Raw genomic sequence first — 16,341 nt, 5'->3', positions numbered from 1 at the left:
GTGTTATGGTCAAGTTTTACATCCAGTGCTCAGCCCTTGCATCTCATGGTGTGGATGCTGCCTGGTTAGAGGAGGAATGACGTTTGAGGCAATCTGGCAAATCTTAGAATCACAGAATATCAGGGTTGGAAGAGATCGCAGGAGGTATCTAGTCCAACCCCTGCTCAAAGCAGGACCAACACCAACTAAATCATCCCAGCCAGGGCTTTGTCAAGCCGGGCTTTAAAAACCTCCTAAGGATGGAGATTCTACCACCTCCCTAGGCAGGGCTGGCTTTAGGCCTATTCCACCAATTCCCTCGAATCGGGCCCTGCGCCCAGTGAGAATCCTTTCCCTGGCTAGAGAAGCCTTTATAATTTTTACTTACCTGGCGGTGCTCCGGGTCTTCAGCAGCACTTCAGCGACAGGTCCTTCGCTCCCTCTGGGTCTTCGGCTGCACTTGGGCAGCAGGTCCTTCGCTTGCTCTGGGTCTTCGGTGGCACTTCGGCTGCAGGTCCTTCAGTGCCGCCAGAGACCTGGAACGAGTGAAGGACCCATTGCCAAAGACTCGGAGCACCGCCCAGTGAGTACAAGCCCCACGTGTTGTTGTTTTTTTCCCCAAGTCATCCCTGCCGGGGCCCTATCAAAACTGTTTGAATTGGGCCCTGCACTTTCTAAAGCCGGCCCTGTCCCTAGGTAACCCATTCCAGTGCTTCACCACCCTCCTAGTGAAATAATGTTTTCTAATATCCAACCTAAACCTCCCTCACTGCAACTTGAGACCATTACTCCTTGTTCTGTCATCTGCCACCACTGAGACCAACTGAGCTCAATCCTCTTTGGAACCCCTTTTCAGGTAGTTGAAAGCAGCTATCAAATCCCCTCTCACTCTTCTCTTCTGCAGATTAAACAAGCCCAGTTCTTGCCTAATAGTAGAAAGCCTTCCGTCAGGGTGGCCTACTTGGCCAAGTGGAAGCAGTTCTCCATGTGGTCGTTAGCCTAGGGAGTTAAACTGAAGTTGATTTGTAGCCAGGACATTTTGAAGTACCTCTTACACCTTCAGTCTTCCAGTCTTGCACTTAGTTCATTACAAGTCCACTGGGGTGATTTCAGCATTTCATCCACTTACCCATGGGAAGTTGGTGTTTTCAAACTCCATGGCAGAGAGGCTCTTGAAAGGAATCACTAGTCTACCTGCCAGTTAAAGAGCTGGTTCCTTTGCAGGATCTTAGTATGGTCTTAGCGGCTCTTACGGGCCCTCCGTTCGAGCCTCTGGCAACGTCTTCTCTCTCCATTCCATGTCAGAAAACTCTCTCCTTTCCTCTTGTGGCCATAACATCTGCCAGCGGGAGAGTGAGTTGCAGGCTTTGAGGGTGGCACATCGTTGCACGCAATTTTCCAAAGACACAGTAGCCCTGCAGCTGCATCCTGAGGGTTTTTGTTTTTTTTAATCTGAAGTGGTTTCTCAGTTTCACTTAAACCAAGATATACATCTCCCAGTGTTTTTTCTCTAAGCTGCATTCAACCCCAGATGAGCAGGATCTTCATACGTTGGATGTCAGGCCAGTTTGGCTTTTTACCTGGATTGGACTAAACTGTTCTGTGCTTTATGCTATCTGTTTCATATGTGGACGGAATGAAGGGGCAAGCAGTCTCTGCACAGACAATCTCCAGGTGGATAATAACTTCCTGTACCATGACCACATATGATGTGTCTTCGAATGTGTCCCCTCAAAGGGTGCATGCTCATCTCATGAAGTCCCAGGCCACACTGATGATGTTTCTAAGTGACGTTCCTATATGGAACATTTGCAGGGCTGCCACGTGGTCCTCTGTATGTACGTTTACAAACCGCTATGCCGTTACGACTGCATCCAGCTCAGCTGCCAATTCTGGGAAGGCTGTTCTTGTTTAAATGAACTCTGAGCCCCACCTCCTGCTAGTATTGCTTGTGAGTCACCTACAAGGAATACACATCTGCATCTACTCGAAAAAGAAGAAAAAATGGTTACTTGACATGTATTTAACTCTTCTTCGAGATGTGATGCAGACATATATTCCCCAACCCACCCTCTGTCCCATCTGCATTGGAGTCTGTGCTCCATGGCCAAGGGAGGGGCTACGGGTACTGCTAGGCAAAATTCTCCAGTGTTGGCATCTGGAAGAACAACCCTTACAGTACAAGTAAGTGACTAAAAATGGCTAATCTTCCTAATAGACCCTTCATTAGGCAAAACTTCCTAACTCTCAGGGCGATTAAGCACTGGAATAAATTGGCCAGGGAGGTTGTGGAATCTCCATCATTGGGGATTTTTAAGAGCAGGTTGGACAAACACCTGTCAGGGATGGTCTAGATAATACTTAGTCCTGCCTTGAGTGCAATGGACTGGACTAGATGACCTCTCAAGGTCCCTTCCAGTTCTGAGATTCTATAATTCATTCTGCCCCCCTGCTTGTGGCGTGCAGATACTAATCTGTCTAAACTCTGATTGTCCAAGGATGGGTTTTTTCACTACTCTCCGCTATCTCTGGCACAATATTGTCCAGAGTTGCAGTAATGCGTTGCATAACCATGGCTATGCGGCCAGGTCTTCTGGTCCCCTCCACCTTTTCGTGTCCCCAGGCAGGCCTGCAGCAGACAGATCCCCCCCAGCCCCCTGCAATGGGGGAGCCTTCAAGCTCCTCCCATCCCCATGTGTGCTATGGAAGAGGGGAGCTTGGAGCTGGCTTCAGTGACTCATTCTCCTTCCCCCCGCCCCCCCAGCCTGGGTTCCTGTGCTCTTTTCCAAGCGCCCAGTTCTCCAGTCTATGCAGCTGACTTCTCCTGTTCCCTTGCAGCTACCTCTAGTGCCCTGAACCCTGCTGTCTTGCCCCATGGAACAGCCCCTCACGCTGCCCCTTGGATTGGGGGCGGGGAAGCTGCAGAGAGGGAGACAGTTGTAGACAGGGAGGTCAAATAAAACATTGCTGCAGCAAAGTTCGTCTCATGTTGGGGAGGGGGGAGAAGCTGGGAATGGATGACGGGATGGATCACTTGGGTGATTCCCTGTTCTGTTCATTCCCTTTGGGGCACCTGGCACTGGCCACTGTTGGAAGACAGGGTACTGAGCTAGATGGACCTTTGGTCTGACCTTGTATGTCCGTTCTTATGTTCTTAAATGCCAAACTCTCTGGGGCTACAGAGTCCCCCCAAGTGTCCATAGAGCGCTGATGAAGATGAATGGGATGGTTCACACCTCTCCGAGCTATTGGTTCAGGCTCTCTGCAGATTAAGGCAGGCATTACCCCATCAGTTCACAAAGAGGTTCATATTGGCTAGGGTATCTCATAGCCATGAAGGCTAGAAGCATATTTTTAAAACACAGTGCACCCTGGAACAAAATTCTGCAGCAGGGAGGTGACAGGAACTTTTTCCTAATGTCCAACCTAAATCTCCCTTGCTGCAGTTTAAGCCCATTGCTTCTTGTTCTATCATTGGAGGCTAAGGTGAACAAGTTTTCTCCCTCCTCCTGATGACACCCTTTTAGATACCTGAAAACTGCACTCATGTCCCCTCTCAGTCTTCTCTTTTCCAAACTAAATAAACCCAGTTCTTTCAGCCTTCCTTCATAGGTCATGTTCTCAAGACCTTTAATCATTCTTGTTGCTCTTCTCTGGACCCTCTCCAATTTCTCCACATCTTTCTTGAAATGCGGTGCCCAGAACTGGACACAATACTCCAGCTGAGGCCTAACCAGCACAGAGTAGAGCGGAAGAATGACTTCTCGTGTCTTGTTTACAACACACCTGTTAATGTATCCCAGAATCACGTTTGCTTTTTTTGCAACAGTATCACACTGTTGACTCATATTTAGCTTGTGGTCCACTATGACCCCTAAATCTTTCTGCCATACTCCTTCCTAGACAGTCTCTTCCCATTCTGTATGTGTGAAACTGATTGTTCCTTCGTAAGTGGAGCACTTTGCTTTTGTCTTTATTGAACTTCATCCGGTTTACCTCAGACCATTTCTCCAATTTGTCCAGATCATTTTGAATTTTGACCCTGTCCTCCAAAGCAGTTGCAATCCCTCCCAGTTTGGTATCATCTGCAAACTTAATAAGCGTACTTTCTATGCCAACATCTAAATCGTTGATGAAGATATTGAACAGAGCCGGTCCCAAAACAGACCCCTGCGGAACCCCACTTGTTATACCTTTCCAGCAGGATTGGGAGCCATTAATAACTACTCTCTGAGTACGATTATCCAGCCACTTATGCACCCACCTTATAGTAGCCCCATCTAAATTGTATTTGCCTAGTTTATCGATAAGGATATCATGCGAGACCGTATCAAATGCCTTACTAAAGTCTAAGTATACCACATCCACCGCTTCTCCCTTATCCACATTTTCGTTATCCTATCAAAGAAAGCTATCAGATTGGTTTGACACTATTTGTTCTTTACAAATCCATGCTGGCTATTCCCTATCACATTACCACCTTCCAAGTGTTTGCAGATGATTTCTTTAATTACTTGCGCCATTATCTTCCCTGGCACAGAAGTTAAACTAACTGGTCTGTAGTTTCCTGGGTTGTTTTTATTTCCCTTTTTAGAGATGGGCACTATATTTGCCCTTTTCAAGTCTTCTGGAATCTCTCCCGTCTCCCATGACTTTCCAAAGATAATAGCTAGAGGCTCAGATACCTCCTCTATTAACTCCTTGAGCATTCTAGGATGCATCTCATCAGGCCCTGGTGACTTGCAGGCATCTAACTTTTCTAAGTGATTTTTAACTTGCTCTTTTTTTATTTTATCTTCTAAACCTACCCCCTTCCCATAAGCATTCACTATGTTACATTCCTTCAGACTTCTCAGTGAAGACGGAAACAAAGAAGTCATTAAGCATCTCTGCCATTTCCAAGTTTCCTGTTACTGTTTCTCCCTCCTCACTGAGCAGTGGGCCTATCCTGTCCTTGGTCTTCCTCTTGCTTCTAACGTATTGATAAAAAGTCGTCTTGTTTCCCTTTATTCCCATAGCTAGTTTGAGCTCATTTTGTGCCTTTGCCTTTCTAATCTTGCCTCTGCATTCCTGTGTTATTTGCCTATATTCATCCTTTGTAATCTGACCTTGTCATAACCTAGTCCCAGATTTGGACCTTAGCGTCCAAAATATGGGGGTTAGCATGAAAACCTCCAAGCTTAGTTATCAGCTTGGACCTGGTAAATCTGCCACCACCCAAAAACTTAGTGTTTTGGGGCACTCTGGTCCCCCCAAAAAACCTTCCCTGGGGACCCCAAGACCCAGATTCCTTGAGTCTCACAACAAAGGGGAATAAACCATTTCCCTTCCCTTCTCCCTTCCAGGTATTCCCTCCCTGGGTTCCTGGAGAGATACACAGAAGCAAACTCCGTGAATCTAAACAGAGGGATTCCACCCTCCCTGTTTTTAGCCTTGGAAAACAGAAGTACCGAGAGCTAATCTCTCTTCCCCCCTCACCCAGAGGGAATGCAAAGTCAGGCTAGTAAATCTAACACACACCCATTTCCCCCTGACTTCTTCCTCCCACCAATTCCCTGGTGAGCACAGACTTAATTTCCTGGAGTTCCCCACTAAAGAAAAACTCCAACAGGTCTTAAAAAGAAAGCTTTATATAAAAAGAAAGAAAAATACATAAAAAATGGTCTCTCTGTATTAAGGTGACAAATACAGGGTCATTTGCTTAAAAGAAATATGAATAAACAGCCTTATTCAAAAAGAATACAATTCAAAACATTCCAGCAACTATACCATGTAAATACAAAAGAAAAAAACAATAACCCCTATTGTATTATGATCTCTGTACTCACAACTTGGAAACAGAAGATTAGAAAGCAGGAAATAGAAAAGTCCTTCCCATAGCCGAGAGAGACAGGCAGAAGACAAAAAACTCAGACACAAACTTCCCTCCACCCAGACCTGAAAAAGTCTAGTTTCCTGATTGGTCCTCTGGTCAGGTGCTTCAGGTTACCTCTTTCCAGGTTTAAGAGACATTAACCCTTAGCTATCTGTTTATGACAGACCTAGTTTCCATTTTTTATATGACTCCTTTTTATTTTGTAGGTCATGCAAGATCTCGTGGTTAAGCCAAGGTGGTCTTTTGCCACATTTTCTATCTTTCCTACCTATCGGAATAGCTTTCTTTTGGGCCCTTAATAGTGTCCCTTTGAAAAACTGCCAACTTTCCTCAGTTGTTTTTCCCCTCAGTCTTGATTCCCATGGGACCTTACCTATCAGCTCTCTGAGCTTACCAAAATCCACCTTCCTGAAATCCATTCTCTATTTTGCTGTACTCCCTTCCACCCTTCCTTAGAATTGCAAACTCTGATTTCATGATCACTTTCACCCAAGCTTCCTTCTACTTTCAAATTTTCAACGAGTTCCTCCCTATTTGTTAAAATCAAGTCTAGATCAGCTTCCCCACTAGTAGCTTTTTCAACTTTCTGAAATAAAAAGTTGTCTGCAATGCAATCCAGGAACTTATTGGATAGTCTGTGCCCCGTGGTGTTATTTTCCCAACATATATCTGGATAGTTGACGTTCCCCATCACCACCAAATCTTGGGCTTTGGATGGTTTTGTTAGTTGTTTAAGAAAAGCCTCATCCACCTCTTCCACCTGGTTAGGTGACCTGTAGTAGACTCCTAGCAAGACATCACCCTTGTTTTTTACCCCTTTTATCCTAACCCAGAGACTCTCCACACTTCCGTCTCCTATGTCCATCTCCACCTCAGTCCAAGTGTGTACATTATTAATATATAAGGCAACACCTCCTCCCTTTTTCCCCTGTCTATCCTTCCTGAGCAAACTATACCCATCCACACCAACATTCCAGTCATGTGTATTATCCCACCAAGTTTCAGTGATGCCAACAATGTCATAGTTGTATTTATTTATTAGCACTTCCAGTTCTTCCTGCTTATTACCCATACTTCTCGCATTTGTATATAGGCATCTAAGATACTGGTTTGATCTTGCCTCCCAGTTTTGTCCTGACCCTCCTTTCTCTCTGCCATTATAGCCCATGCTCCCTCTTGTTTCCGACCCATCTCCCAGGTCTTCATGTCTCTGACTTACCTGGTGCCTAGTGCTGTGGTTCCAGGCTCCTCATAGTCCATTGGCCTGGACTTGGCTGAGAAGCTGATATCTGTCTTGTGAGGGGGAAAATGGCAGCTGAAGGCACCTGCCCGTGTCGGGAGAGGCTCTTGCTCTCCAGTGCAGTGGCCTGTGTGGCACAGACATCACCCCCGGTCTATGGCCTGGCACTAACCGGGGCCTGGGAATTATCCTTTATCTCCCTCTCCCCAGCACTGTGCCCAAAGCTCACCAGACCCAGTCCACTTCTTTCATGTGACATCTGGTGGGTCCTTCTTTACCACCAAAGCCCGTGGTGGCTTTGCCACATAGGGTATTTAGTTTAGTTGTCGTGATGAGAGTCCGGTAACCAGATTTCAACTTTCAAGAGCTCCAGTAAAAGTCAGTCCTGCAACCGCCCCTGAAGTCAGACGGGCCGTTATTGAGCACTGCTGACATTCCTAGTACTATCCAGTTACCACAGCTCAGAACCCACTGATTCTGGGTCAGCGATCAGGTGCAGTTGTGGGATAGACTGTGCCATGGGAGACAGGGATGCATATATGAGGAGAATATCTTGATAGGTTTCAAATATTGGAATTGGGAAAGGTTCAGAAAAGGGCAACAAAAATCATTAAGGGTATGGAACAGCTTCCATATGAGGAGATATTAATAAGACTGGGACTTTTCAGCTTGGAAAAAAGCCGACTAAGGTAGGATGTGATAGAGGTCTATAAAATCATGACTGGTGTGGAGAAAGTAAATCAGGAAGTGTTATTTACTCCTTCGCATCACACATGAACTAGGGGTCACCCAATGAAATTAATAGACAGCAGGGTTAAAACAAACAAAAGGAAGTATTTCTTCACACAGCGCAGGCAGCCTGTGAAACTCATTGCCAGAGGATGTTGTGTGAAGGCCAAGACTGTAACAGGGTTCCTGGAGGACAGGTCCATCAATGGCTATTAGCCAGGCTGGGCACGGATGGTGTCTCTAGCCTCTGTTTGCCAGAAGCTGGGAATGGGTGACAGGGGCTGGATCACTTGATGGTTACCTGTTCTGTTCAGTCCCTCTGGGCACTTGGCACTAGCCGCTGTCAGCAGACAGGACACTGGGCTGGATGGACCTTTTGGGCTGACCCAGTGTGGCCGTTCTTATGTTCAGATAGAGACAATTGGTTGTGCTGCTGCAGCCCTCACCTGTTAGGTGCGAGCTGGGAGTGTCAGTGCATTGGTGGTAACCATGACAGAGCTGTTCTCTTACTCTAGTACAACAAACAAAAGTAGAAATTTCCTTTAGCTGCTGCCTGCTCTGCCCTGGTGTCAGTGACCTACTTTGTGTCTCGTTTGCAGATAATAGCCCAGGGCAGGTTTTGCATTTAAGCCGCGCTTGTTTCTGGACAGCAGTCACTCGAAAGAATTGGTTGCTTCTATCCTTCTTGCCATCTTTGTCCCAGTGGGACCCTGGAGACTCCACTTTGGATGAAGCTACACTGGACCAATGCAATCTTATTCTAGAATAAATGTGACCCCATATGGAGTTATTCTGGAATAGCTTTTGTCCTTTATTGTGCCCCCTGCCTTAATCCGAATTAACTTGCACATGTAAATGAGGCCTAACAGAAATGTTTGTCTTAATCCCTCTCCCCCAAGCTCACAAGGAGTGACTTCTGTTTCCCTCCCTTTCAAAGCTAGGACATGTTGGCAGGGGCTGGAGAAAGATCCCAGTGGTTCAGTCATCACTGAAATGTAGGAAGGGACCTCAAGAGGTCATTTAGTCCAGTCCTGTGCACGAGTAAACTAGACCAGCCTTGCCACGTTTTTCTAACTTCTCTGTAAAAAATTCCAAAGAGCTAGAGTTCGCACTACCTCCCTTGGATGCTTATTCCAGTCCTTACCTAGTCTTCTAGTTAGGGGCTTTTCCTAATATCTAACCTAAATCTCCCTCTGCTGCAGATTAAGCCAATTTGCTTCTTGTCCTACCTTCAGTGCACATGGGGAACAGTTGATCACCATCCTCTTTGTATAACCACCCTTCACACATTTTGAAGACTGTTAATGACTACGTCCAGCCTTTCCGTAGCACTGTTTACCTGTAGATCTTTGTGTTCGTACGGAAGTGTGGGTCAGGATGACTCCCCCGCCTCATGGATGGAGGTGTGTGTGGGGGCAGAAAATGAAGATAACCGAGCAGAAGTGACTCCGAGAGGGGCCATTGCAGGGCAGGACTAGGATTAGAACCCAGGAATTTGTTGCCAACCTCAAGCATTCCAAAAACCACGAGTCGGAACCACGCAAAATCATGAGACTTAAAATCCAACACTCATGAGTTTTTTCCCGACAGCTCTCTTTATTATTGAGACCTGGTAGGGGGTCACACTTTCAAACCTCTTCTCTGCCTCAACAAGGGCTAGACCCTTTACTTTACCTTTTTTTTTTTTTAATTTAAAGCTGAGATTCTCCTGGAATCCCATGACTCCCAGAGTTGGGGTTTGAAGAAAAACACCAAATATTATGTGGCTCGGGATTAAAAAGAGCGCGGTGGCAGCATCTCCCTCCTCCCAGAATGCCTTTGCTGGGGGTGCATGGGAGGCTGGGGGTGCCAGCTTTTAGACTAATTGTTTTGTTCCCTCTCTTCTTCCCCACCCCCCAGGCCAGAAGATTCAGTCTCTGAGATCCCGCTGCTCCCACGCGACGTCCTGCACGTGCTGAGCCAACAGCTGGCGCACTGTGTGGCCCAGATTGCCCGCGAGGAGGCGGCCGAGGCGGGCCTTGGCCAGGCGCTTCTGCACGTCAAGTTCTTTATCATCATCTGCAGGTAGGCTGGAGAGTCGAATCATTGCTTTAGTGGAGTCTGTGAGAGTGTAGCATCTTCCCACTTGCAGGCCTCAGAGGACTGGATCCTGCTTCCCAAGCCCTCCAGAGGCAGGAATGCAGGGCTGGGCCCCAGGATTTTGTATGTACATGCCCCCAGCAACTCGTATAGTAAGTGGTGGCTCTTGTTTTCTGATCTACGAGGCACAGAGAGGCTAAGTAGTGGGTGCAGGAGTCATACTGAGAGGCAGAGGTAGAGCTGGGAACAGAACCCAGAGCTCCTGGCATGCAGGGCAGTGCTTTGGCCACAACAGCCAGCCTCCCATTTGGTTATCCGTAGTGGAAAGCGAAATGGAGTTACCCATCCGGCTGACCCCCTGCCTTAGCCAGGCCTTGGGCCCAAGGAGGGCTCCCAATCTTAGCTAGCCAGCAAGGAAACCTGAGCCCAGGACTTTTGAGTGAGAGCATGGCGTAGGGTAGAACCGTCAGGGAACGGGGTCACACAGCGAGGGCGTACAAGCTTTCAGTGCCAAGGCCGGAGAGACAGAGTGGGGGCTGTGAGGCCGACCTGAGGGCATGTGAGGTTTTCAGTGGGGCTTGGGAATTGGAGAGGCAGAGGTGGCAGAGTGACGGGGGGAAGAAGGCGCTCTCACTAGTACCTACATCACCGGGGGCAGAGGGGAAGCAGAGAGATGTCGTCTGGTAATTAAATAAACCTGTTCGCTTCCTGTCGTCCACACTGACCTGTGGTCAGTCAGTTAGGGTGAACGTCAAAGAATGGGGCAGCCAAACCCCCAAAAGCTGGTGGATATTCCAATACTTAGGATGTTTAACCCTTTCTAGCCATGCGTCACATCCCCAACATGAGTCTTGTGTGGAAGGGCGAAATTAGAGCTCCTGGATGCACCTTAAGGACCTTCCAACATTGATATGAGCTGTGTTTTACACTGAATTCTTTGTAAGGCCAAATTATTGATGCCTGATTTGGCCCCAGCCAAAAACTTAGCCCATACTTTGTGCAAGACTTTAGTGATTCCAGGGTTTGGTCTATGGGTTAACAGAGCCATTAATGTTGTTTTTTAAAGAGCACTTACTCCGGCATTCAGCCATGAAGGCTGTGAAGTGTTGTACCTCAGTTTTCTTTGTGCACTGCAGTTCAAGCTTGTGGTGGTTTTTCTGCTGTGTACAGTTTTTCATGATTAGATGCAGGCACTAACTGTGAAATATCAGTATCACCAGGCCGTTTAACATAGTGTGTGTTGTCGTGTAATGAAACAGTATTACCATGAAGGCTTTTACAGCATAATGAGTTCTTACCTGTCACCCCCAACATGTTCAAGGGTTTTTTCCCCAAAACCTTGCACATTGTACATTTTTACAGTTCTTGGTGTCAGCAACACGTTAGTTACAGTCATTAGTAATAACATCAGTTTTAACATTTGTACATTTAGAATTATTTTTGTCATGCCAAGCCTTTGGTTTAGACAAATCATTCTTCAGGTCAGCTTGTTCAATATCCCTTTTGCATCTTCGTAGCTTTTTCTTGACCTCAGGGTCTTCCTTAACAGAGGCATTCAGTTTAATCACTTCCTTAGGGTTTTGGTATTTTAGGGTTAACCGGTGGCTTTTATTTGCAAGGTTTAATCCTTCCCTTCCTCCCTGTCCAGTAGGGTCAGAGGGCATGGCTACACTTGCAGATGTAGAGCGCTTTGAGTTAAACCAGCCTTCGTAGAGTGCAGTAGGGAAGGCGCTGCAGTCTATCCCCACTGACAGTGCACTGGCATGGCCACAGAGAGCAGTGCATTGTGGTGGCTATCCCAGCATGCAAGTAGGGCTGGCTTTAGGAGGTGTGGGGCCCAATTCGAACAGTTTTGATGGGGCCCCGGCAGGGATGACTTAAAAAAAGAAAAACACGTGGGGCTTGTACTCACCAGATGGTGCTCCGAGTCTTCGGCAGCACTTTGGTGTCAGGTCCTTCACTCACTCCGGGTCTTCGGTGGCACTGAAGGACCCGTCGCCGAAGACCCAGAGCAAGTGAAGGATCCGCCACCAAAGTACCGCCAAAGACTCGGAGCACCGCCAGGTGAGTAAAAATTAAAAAGGCACCTCTAGCCAGGGAAGGGATTCTCACTGGGCATGGGGCCCTCTTAGGCACGGGGCCTGATTCGGGGGAATTGGTGGAATAGGCCTAAAGCCGGCCCTGCATGCAAGTAGTTGCAATGTGCTTTTCAAATGGGGGGGTGGGGTGGAGTGTGGTGGGGTGTGTGTGTGTGTATATATAGGGGGAGAGAGATGGGGTTTTTGGGGGCTGAGTGTGTCAGCTTGCTGTCTTGTAAGTTCAGACAGCAGCAGACCCCTCCTTCCCCCTGCCTCTCTCTCTGACACACAGCATTACACAGGAATGGTTGCTTTGTCTTGAAGCGGATAAGCAGCTGGCTGGGCAAATCCAAGGCAATGACAAGAGTGGCCACTTGAAGGGATTCCGGAGGCTGATTAGAGCACAGTAATGCAACCCCTCATTCGCACTGATGCTGGGGCACTCCAACGGGGGCGCATCAAACGTTATTCCCCTCGCCGAGGTGGAGTACCAGGAGTGCTGTAGCCACGGAGTCAGAGCGCTCTGCATGCCTTGCCAGTGTGGACGGGTAGTGAACTAGGGGGCCCGGGACTGCTTTAATGCATTGTAACTCGCAAGTGTTGCCAAGCTCTAAATCTGAATTCTTCTGTGTAACATAATCCGTTGGCTGGCTGTGTGCATTCTCTTTGCTAATGGCTCTGCGGAAGTCTTCCTCCCTGCAGCCAGTCAAGTAATTTACATCAACACAGACACTAGCTTGTTTACTGGTTTTCAGATCCTCACACTTGACCAATTCCAAGGCTGGGCTCTTGTCTTAAAGAGATCCCATCCGTTTTCACTAACAAGTCTCCCGAACAAACTGTTGCTTTCTCTATGCAGTGATTTACCCTGAGTTGACTCAGTCAAATCACTTCCACACCCATCCGTTGCAGCAAACCGCTTGCAAAAACTACTCTGAAGATTTTTCTCTTCAGGAATCTTTCTAAGCAACAACCCATTTTTCACAGAAATTCTTCCCTTACTCTTTTCACTTAGGGTTTGCTCTAAAGGAACATTTTCCTGAGCAACAACGGACGCTTTCTGGGTTTCACTTAAATCCAGAATCATCTCTGTCCCATCAGGAGGATTTTCACAAAACCCCCTTTTCAGGTAAACTGCTAGACTTCACAGTCCAAGATTAGAAGCATTCTCTTCCCTGTTACAAGTTTCCGCACTGTCAGTGGGTAACATAGTTAGATCACCTTCATGCTTTCCTTGTGCCCTGGCTATATCATCACCCTGATCAGACAAGGTTATCATATCTTTACCCAGCAACACACTAGCAATAGGCAAAATGGAAGCATCAGAATCTCTTGGTCTCTGGAAGCTATTTATGACATTGACTGGATGCAACCTAGTTACAAAGTCATCATTCCTAGCAGACACAAATTTAGGACCACTTCCTTTCTGGGCTTTAGTTGTATCCAGAATCAATGCTGGGTCAACTGATAAATTTTCCACCATCATAGGCTGACAGGCTTTTTCTGTCTGCTTTATAGACAGAAAAGAGCTGGAGAAATATTCCCTTTTAACAGACAAACAGATTGGGATATCCTTTCCTTTGTCCCAGCGCACATGGCTATTCACAGACAACTGCTTGGAGATTGGGGCAGCTCCCTTCATAGGCAAGTCATTACCCCTAACAGACACAGGAACGTTTCCTTCACTGTCACAATTCTCCACATTGGTAACAGGTATGGTGTAGGGATACTCACGTTACACTAACCTTGCCTTCCCAAACTGCTGATTAGACAAAGCCATCAGCTCAGAAGGCTGCCTCTGCTCATCTAAACTTTCTTTGCCTTCCCCTCCCTTAACAGAGAAACTGCTGGTTTCCACAAATACATCTTATTACACTGAGCTACTTTAAGCACATCACTTTTACCTGGGTCAGACTTTACTTGCCAACAATCCATCATTCACCAAGACTGTACCCCTTCCTTCCTCAGTTAGGGCTTTAACCTAATCGCCAACTTCAGTTTGCTCTAGAGAAACGTTTTCCAGAGCCTTGTCTGGTGCCAGATTCATTCTGGGATACCAGACTGACACTCAGAAATTTTTTCCACGTATGCACTGCTTCTTTGCACAGACCAACAGCCATCTTCCTCAGACAAACATTTGGAGAAACCCTCCATAAGCCAATCCTTGCCCCTAATGGACACAAGTTCAGGATTATTTCTTTCCTGTGACTAGTTTATGTCAACCTGACTGAACAAAGCTTTAATATCATCCCCAATCGAAAGATCCTTAGGCGGGAACTTCCTTACACCAGCCATAACTTCGTGTTCAGCACCATTCCATTCAAGATGGATTCTGGCTAACGGCACACTTTTACAGTGAACTCAGAGCATCACAGTATTCACACTCTAATTTGGTAAGTAATCTTCCTCTTTGACAAGATCTGCTTTAACAGGAATGATGTTAGAAGCTGTAATTTGCCCCAAACTTGCCCCAAACAGCTTTTACCATTGACTTTTGTGTTCTCTGCACAAATTACGGGGTTACCTTCGTCTGAGCTCCCAGTAAAAGCATTTACATAAAAGGTGGCAGAGTTGGGGTAAATTTGGTTACGCACAGACAACTGCTTAGAGTCAAACAACATACCAACATTGTTACAAACTGGATAGATTCTATCCACATCTTTGCTGTTGAGAGGAGCCGGCTTTTCTGCATGATACAGTTCCTGCTGTTCCTTTATTCTCTTGAGTTGGAGCTTAAGTCTGTCCACTTCTGCCTTAGCTTCTAGTTCCTGCAATCGAATATATGCCATTCTTTCTTCACGTTCAAAACCCAGGCATTCTCTTTCAGCAGCTTCTCCTTCCATATCAGCTATTTTTTGCTTTTGTTTGGGTTCTAACTGCTGGTTTCTTACTGTGAGCATTTTTGCTGGGTCTGTTTCCTTATCCCTGGCAATTAACAGATTTTTCAGTTCCTGCTCTGGGGACCTTTTCTTAAAATACAATAGTCTCTGTAAGCACAATTCTTCCAGGGTTTTCTGTCAGGATCTTGATCATGGGTCATTCACTGTAACTGATTTTTACCCCCTAAACTCTCCAATATCAAAATTAAAATTTGGCAAGCTTGTGTTTCTGATCCAAAAATCCAATTAACGGTGGTAATATGTATCCAAGCAGCACTATGCCACTATGACTGGAGTCCCAGTGGGGCCAGCTGTGGTCACTCAATTAGGGTGAACTGCAAAGAATGGAGCAGACAAACCTCCCAAAAGCAGGTGGATATTCCAATACTTAGATTCACCAGGCCAGCATCAAACAGCATCTTTATGACCTTACTGGTTACTCAGAAGTCCAAACACCACAGTTCCCTTAAAGTGATCCAACCTCCAGCCTCCATCTAGGTACCCACGCCAAATATGATGAAAATATATGTAAATCTCATCATATAAAAGAAACAATTCTACCAATCCCAAAGGATCAGACATATTACCTCCCAGGTTAATGAATGTTTCAGATTTTACCCAAATACACGCCACAGCCGATTCTTGTTAACTAAACTAAAATTTATTAAAAAACACGAGAGAGAGTATGGTTAAAAGATCAACATACATACAGACATGAGTTCAGGTCCTTTAGGTTCAGGTTCATAGCAGAGACGGTGAGCTTTGTGGTTGCAAAGATTTCTTTCAGAAATATATTATAGTTTATAGTCCAATGTCCAGATATCACATTCAGGGCTTACCGGCATAACTGGGACCTCAATCTTGCGACTCAAACTTCCCCTGAAGAAGCTTAAGCAGATCTGAGATGACAGAATCAGGACCCAAGGATCTTGTATACAATGTCCTGTCCTCTTTGAATTGGGAGTTCCAAGGTAATTAGGATGACTTTGAAGGAGGTCCATCGCTGGTACTTAGCTATACAAATTAACGTAAGACCATTTGCTTGTTCCTCCCCCATTCACAGATTATTCGCTGTACATTTCAAAGAGAGATGAGTACCGAGATATCCCCTATTTACGATTCATTTAAATGCTAGGATCTTCTTTTGACCTCTGAATGATCAGAATACAGCATAGACAGGGACTGTTGACCCTACTCATACATATGTAAATGCACAAAAACACAAACCACCTCTCCCCACATGTCTTCTGTGGGTTATTTATTTTTCTAGCCATGTGTCACACACATAAACCAAGCGCCCCCTGCCTGGTTTTGGGGGACCTGATGAGGCAGAGCCCTCTCCCCCAGAGATGTGCTGGGGGGACCGTGTATCCAAGACAGCAGGTCGTATAGTTTCTATCCCCGGTTCTGTTTCCATGGCAACCAATCCACCATCACTTTCAACATCTGTATTTTAAGCTTGGAAAAAAGACTCTCCCATCC

At 46.3% G+C, this 16,341-nt stretch overlaps 1 protein-coding gene across 7 annotated transcripts in view; it reads left to right on the top strand.

Annotated features, from left to right (window-relative positions):
- Window positions 1-16,341, top strand: part of NBEAL2 (neurobeachin like 2) — a 189,235-nt gene that overhangs the window by 78,081 nt on the left and 94,813 nt on the right. For all 7 annotated transcript variants that reach the window (XM_030549816.1, XM_030549814.1, XM_030549817.1 and 4 more), the window contains exon 3: window positions 9,723-9,887. In XM_030549816.1, the coding sequence (XP_030405676.1) occupies window positions 9,723-9,887 (165 nt within the window). The remainder of the gene's footprint in view (window positions 1-9,722; window positions 9,888-16,341) is intronic.

Source organism: Gopherus evgoodei, chromosome 2 (genome assembly GCF_007399415.2).
Source record: "Gopherus evgoodei ecotype Sinaloan lineage chromosome 2, rGopEvg1_v1.p, whole genome shotgun sequence".
NCBI classification, from domain to species: Eukaryota; Metazoa; Chordata; order Testudines; family Testudinidae; genus Gopherus; species Gopherus evgoodei.
Note: the sequence above shows the minus strand (reverse complement) of the source record. Positions and strands in the feature narration are given on the sequence as shown.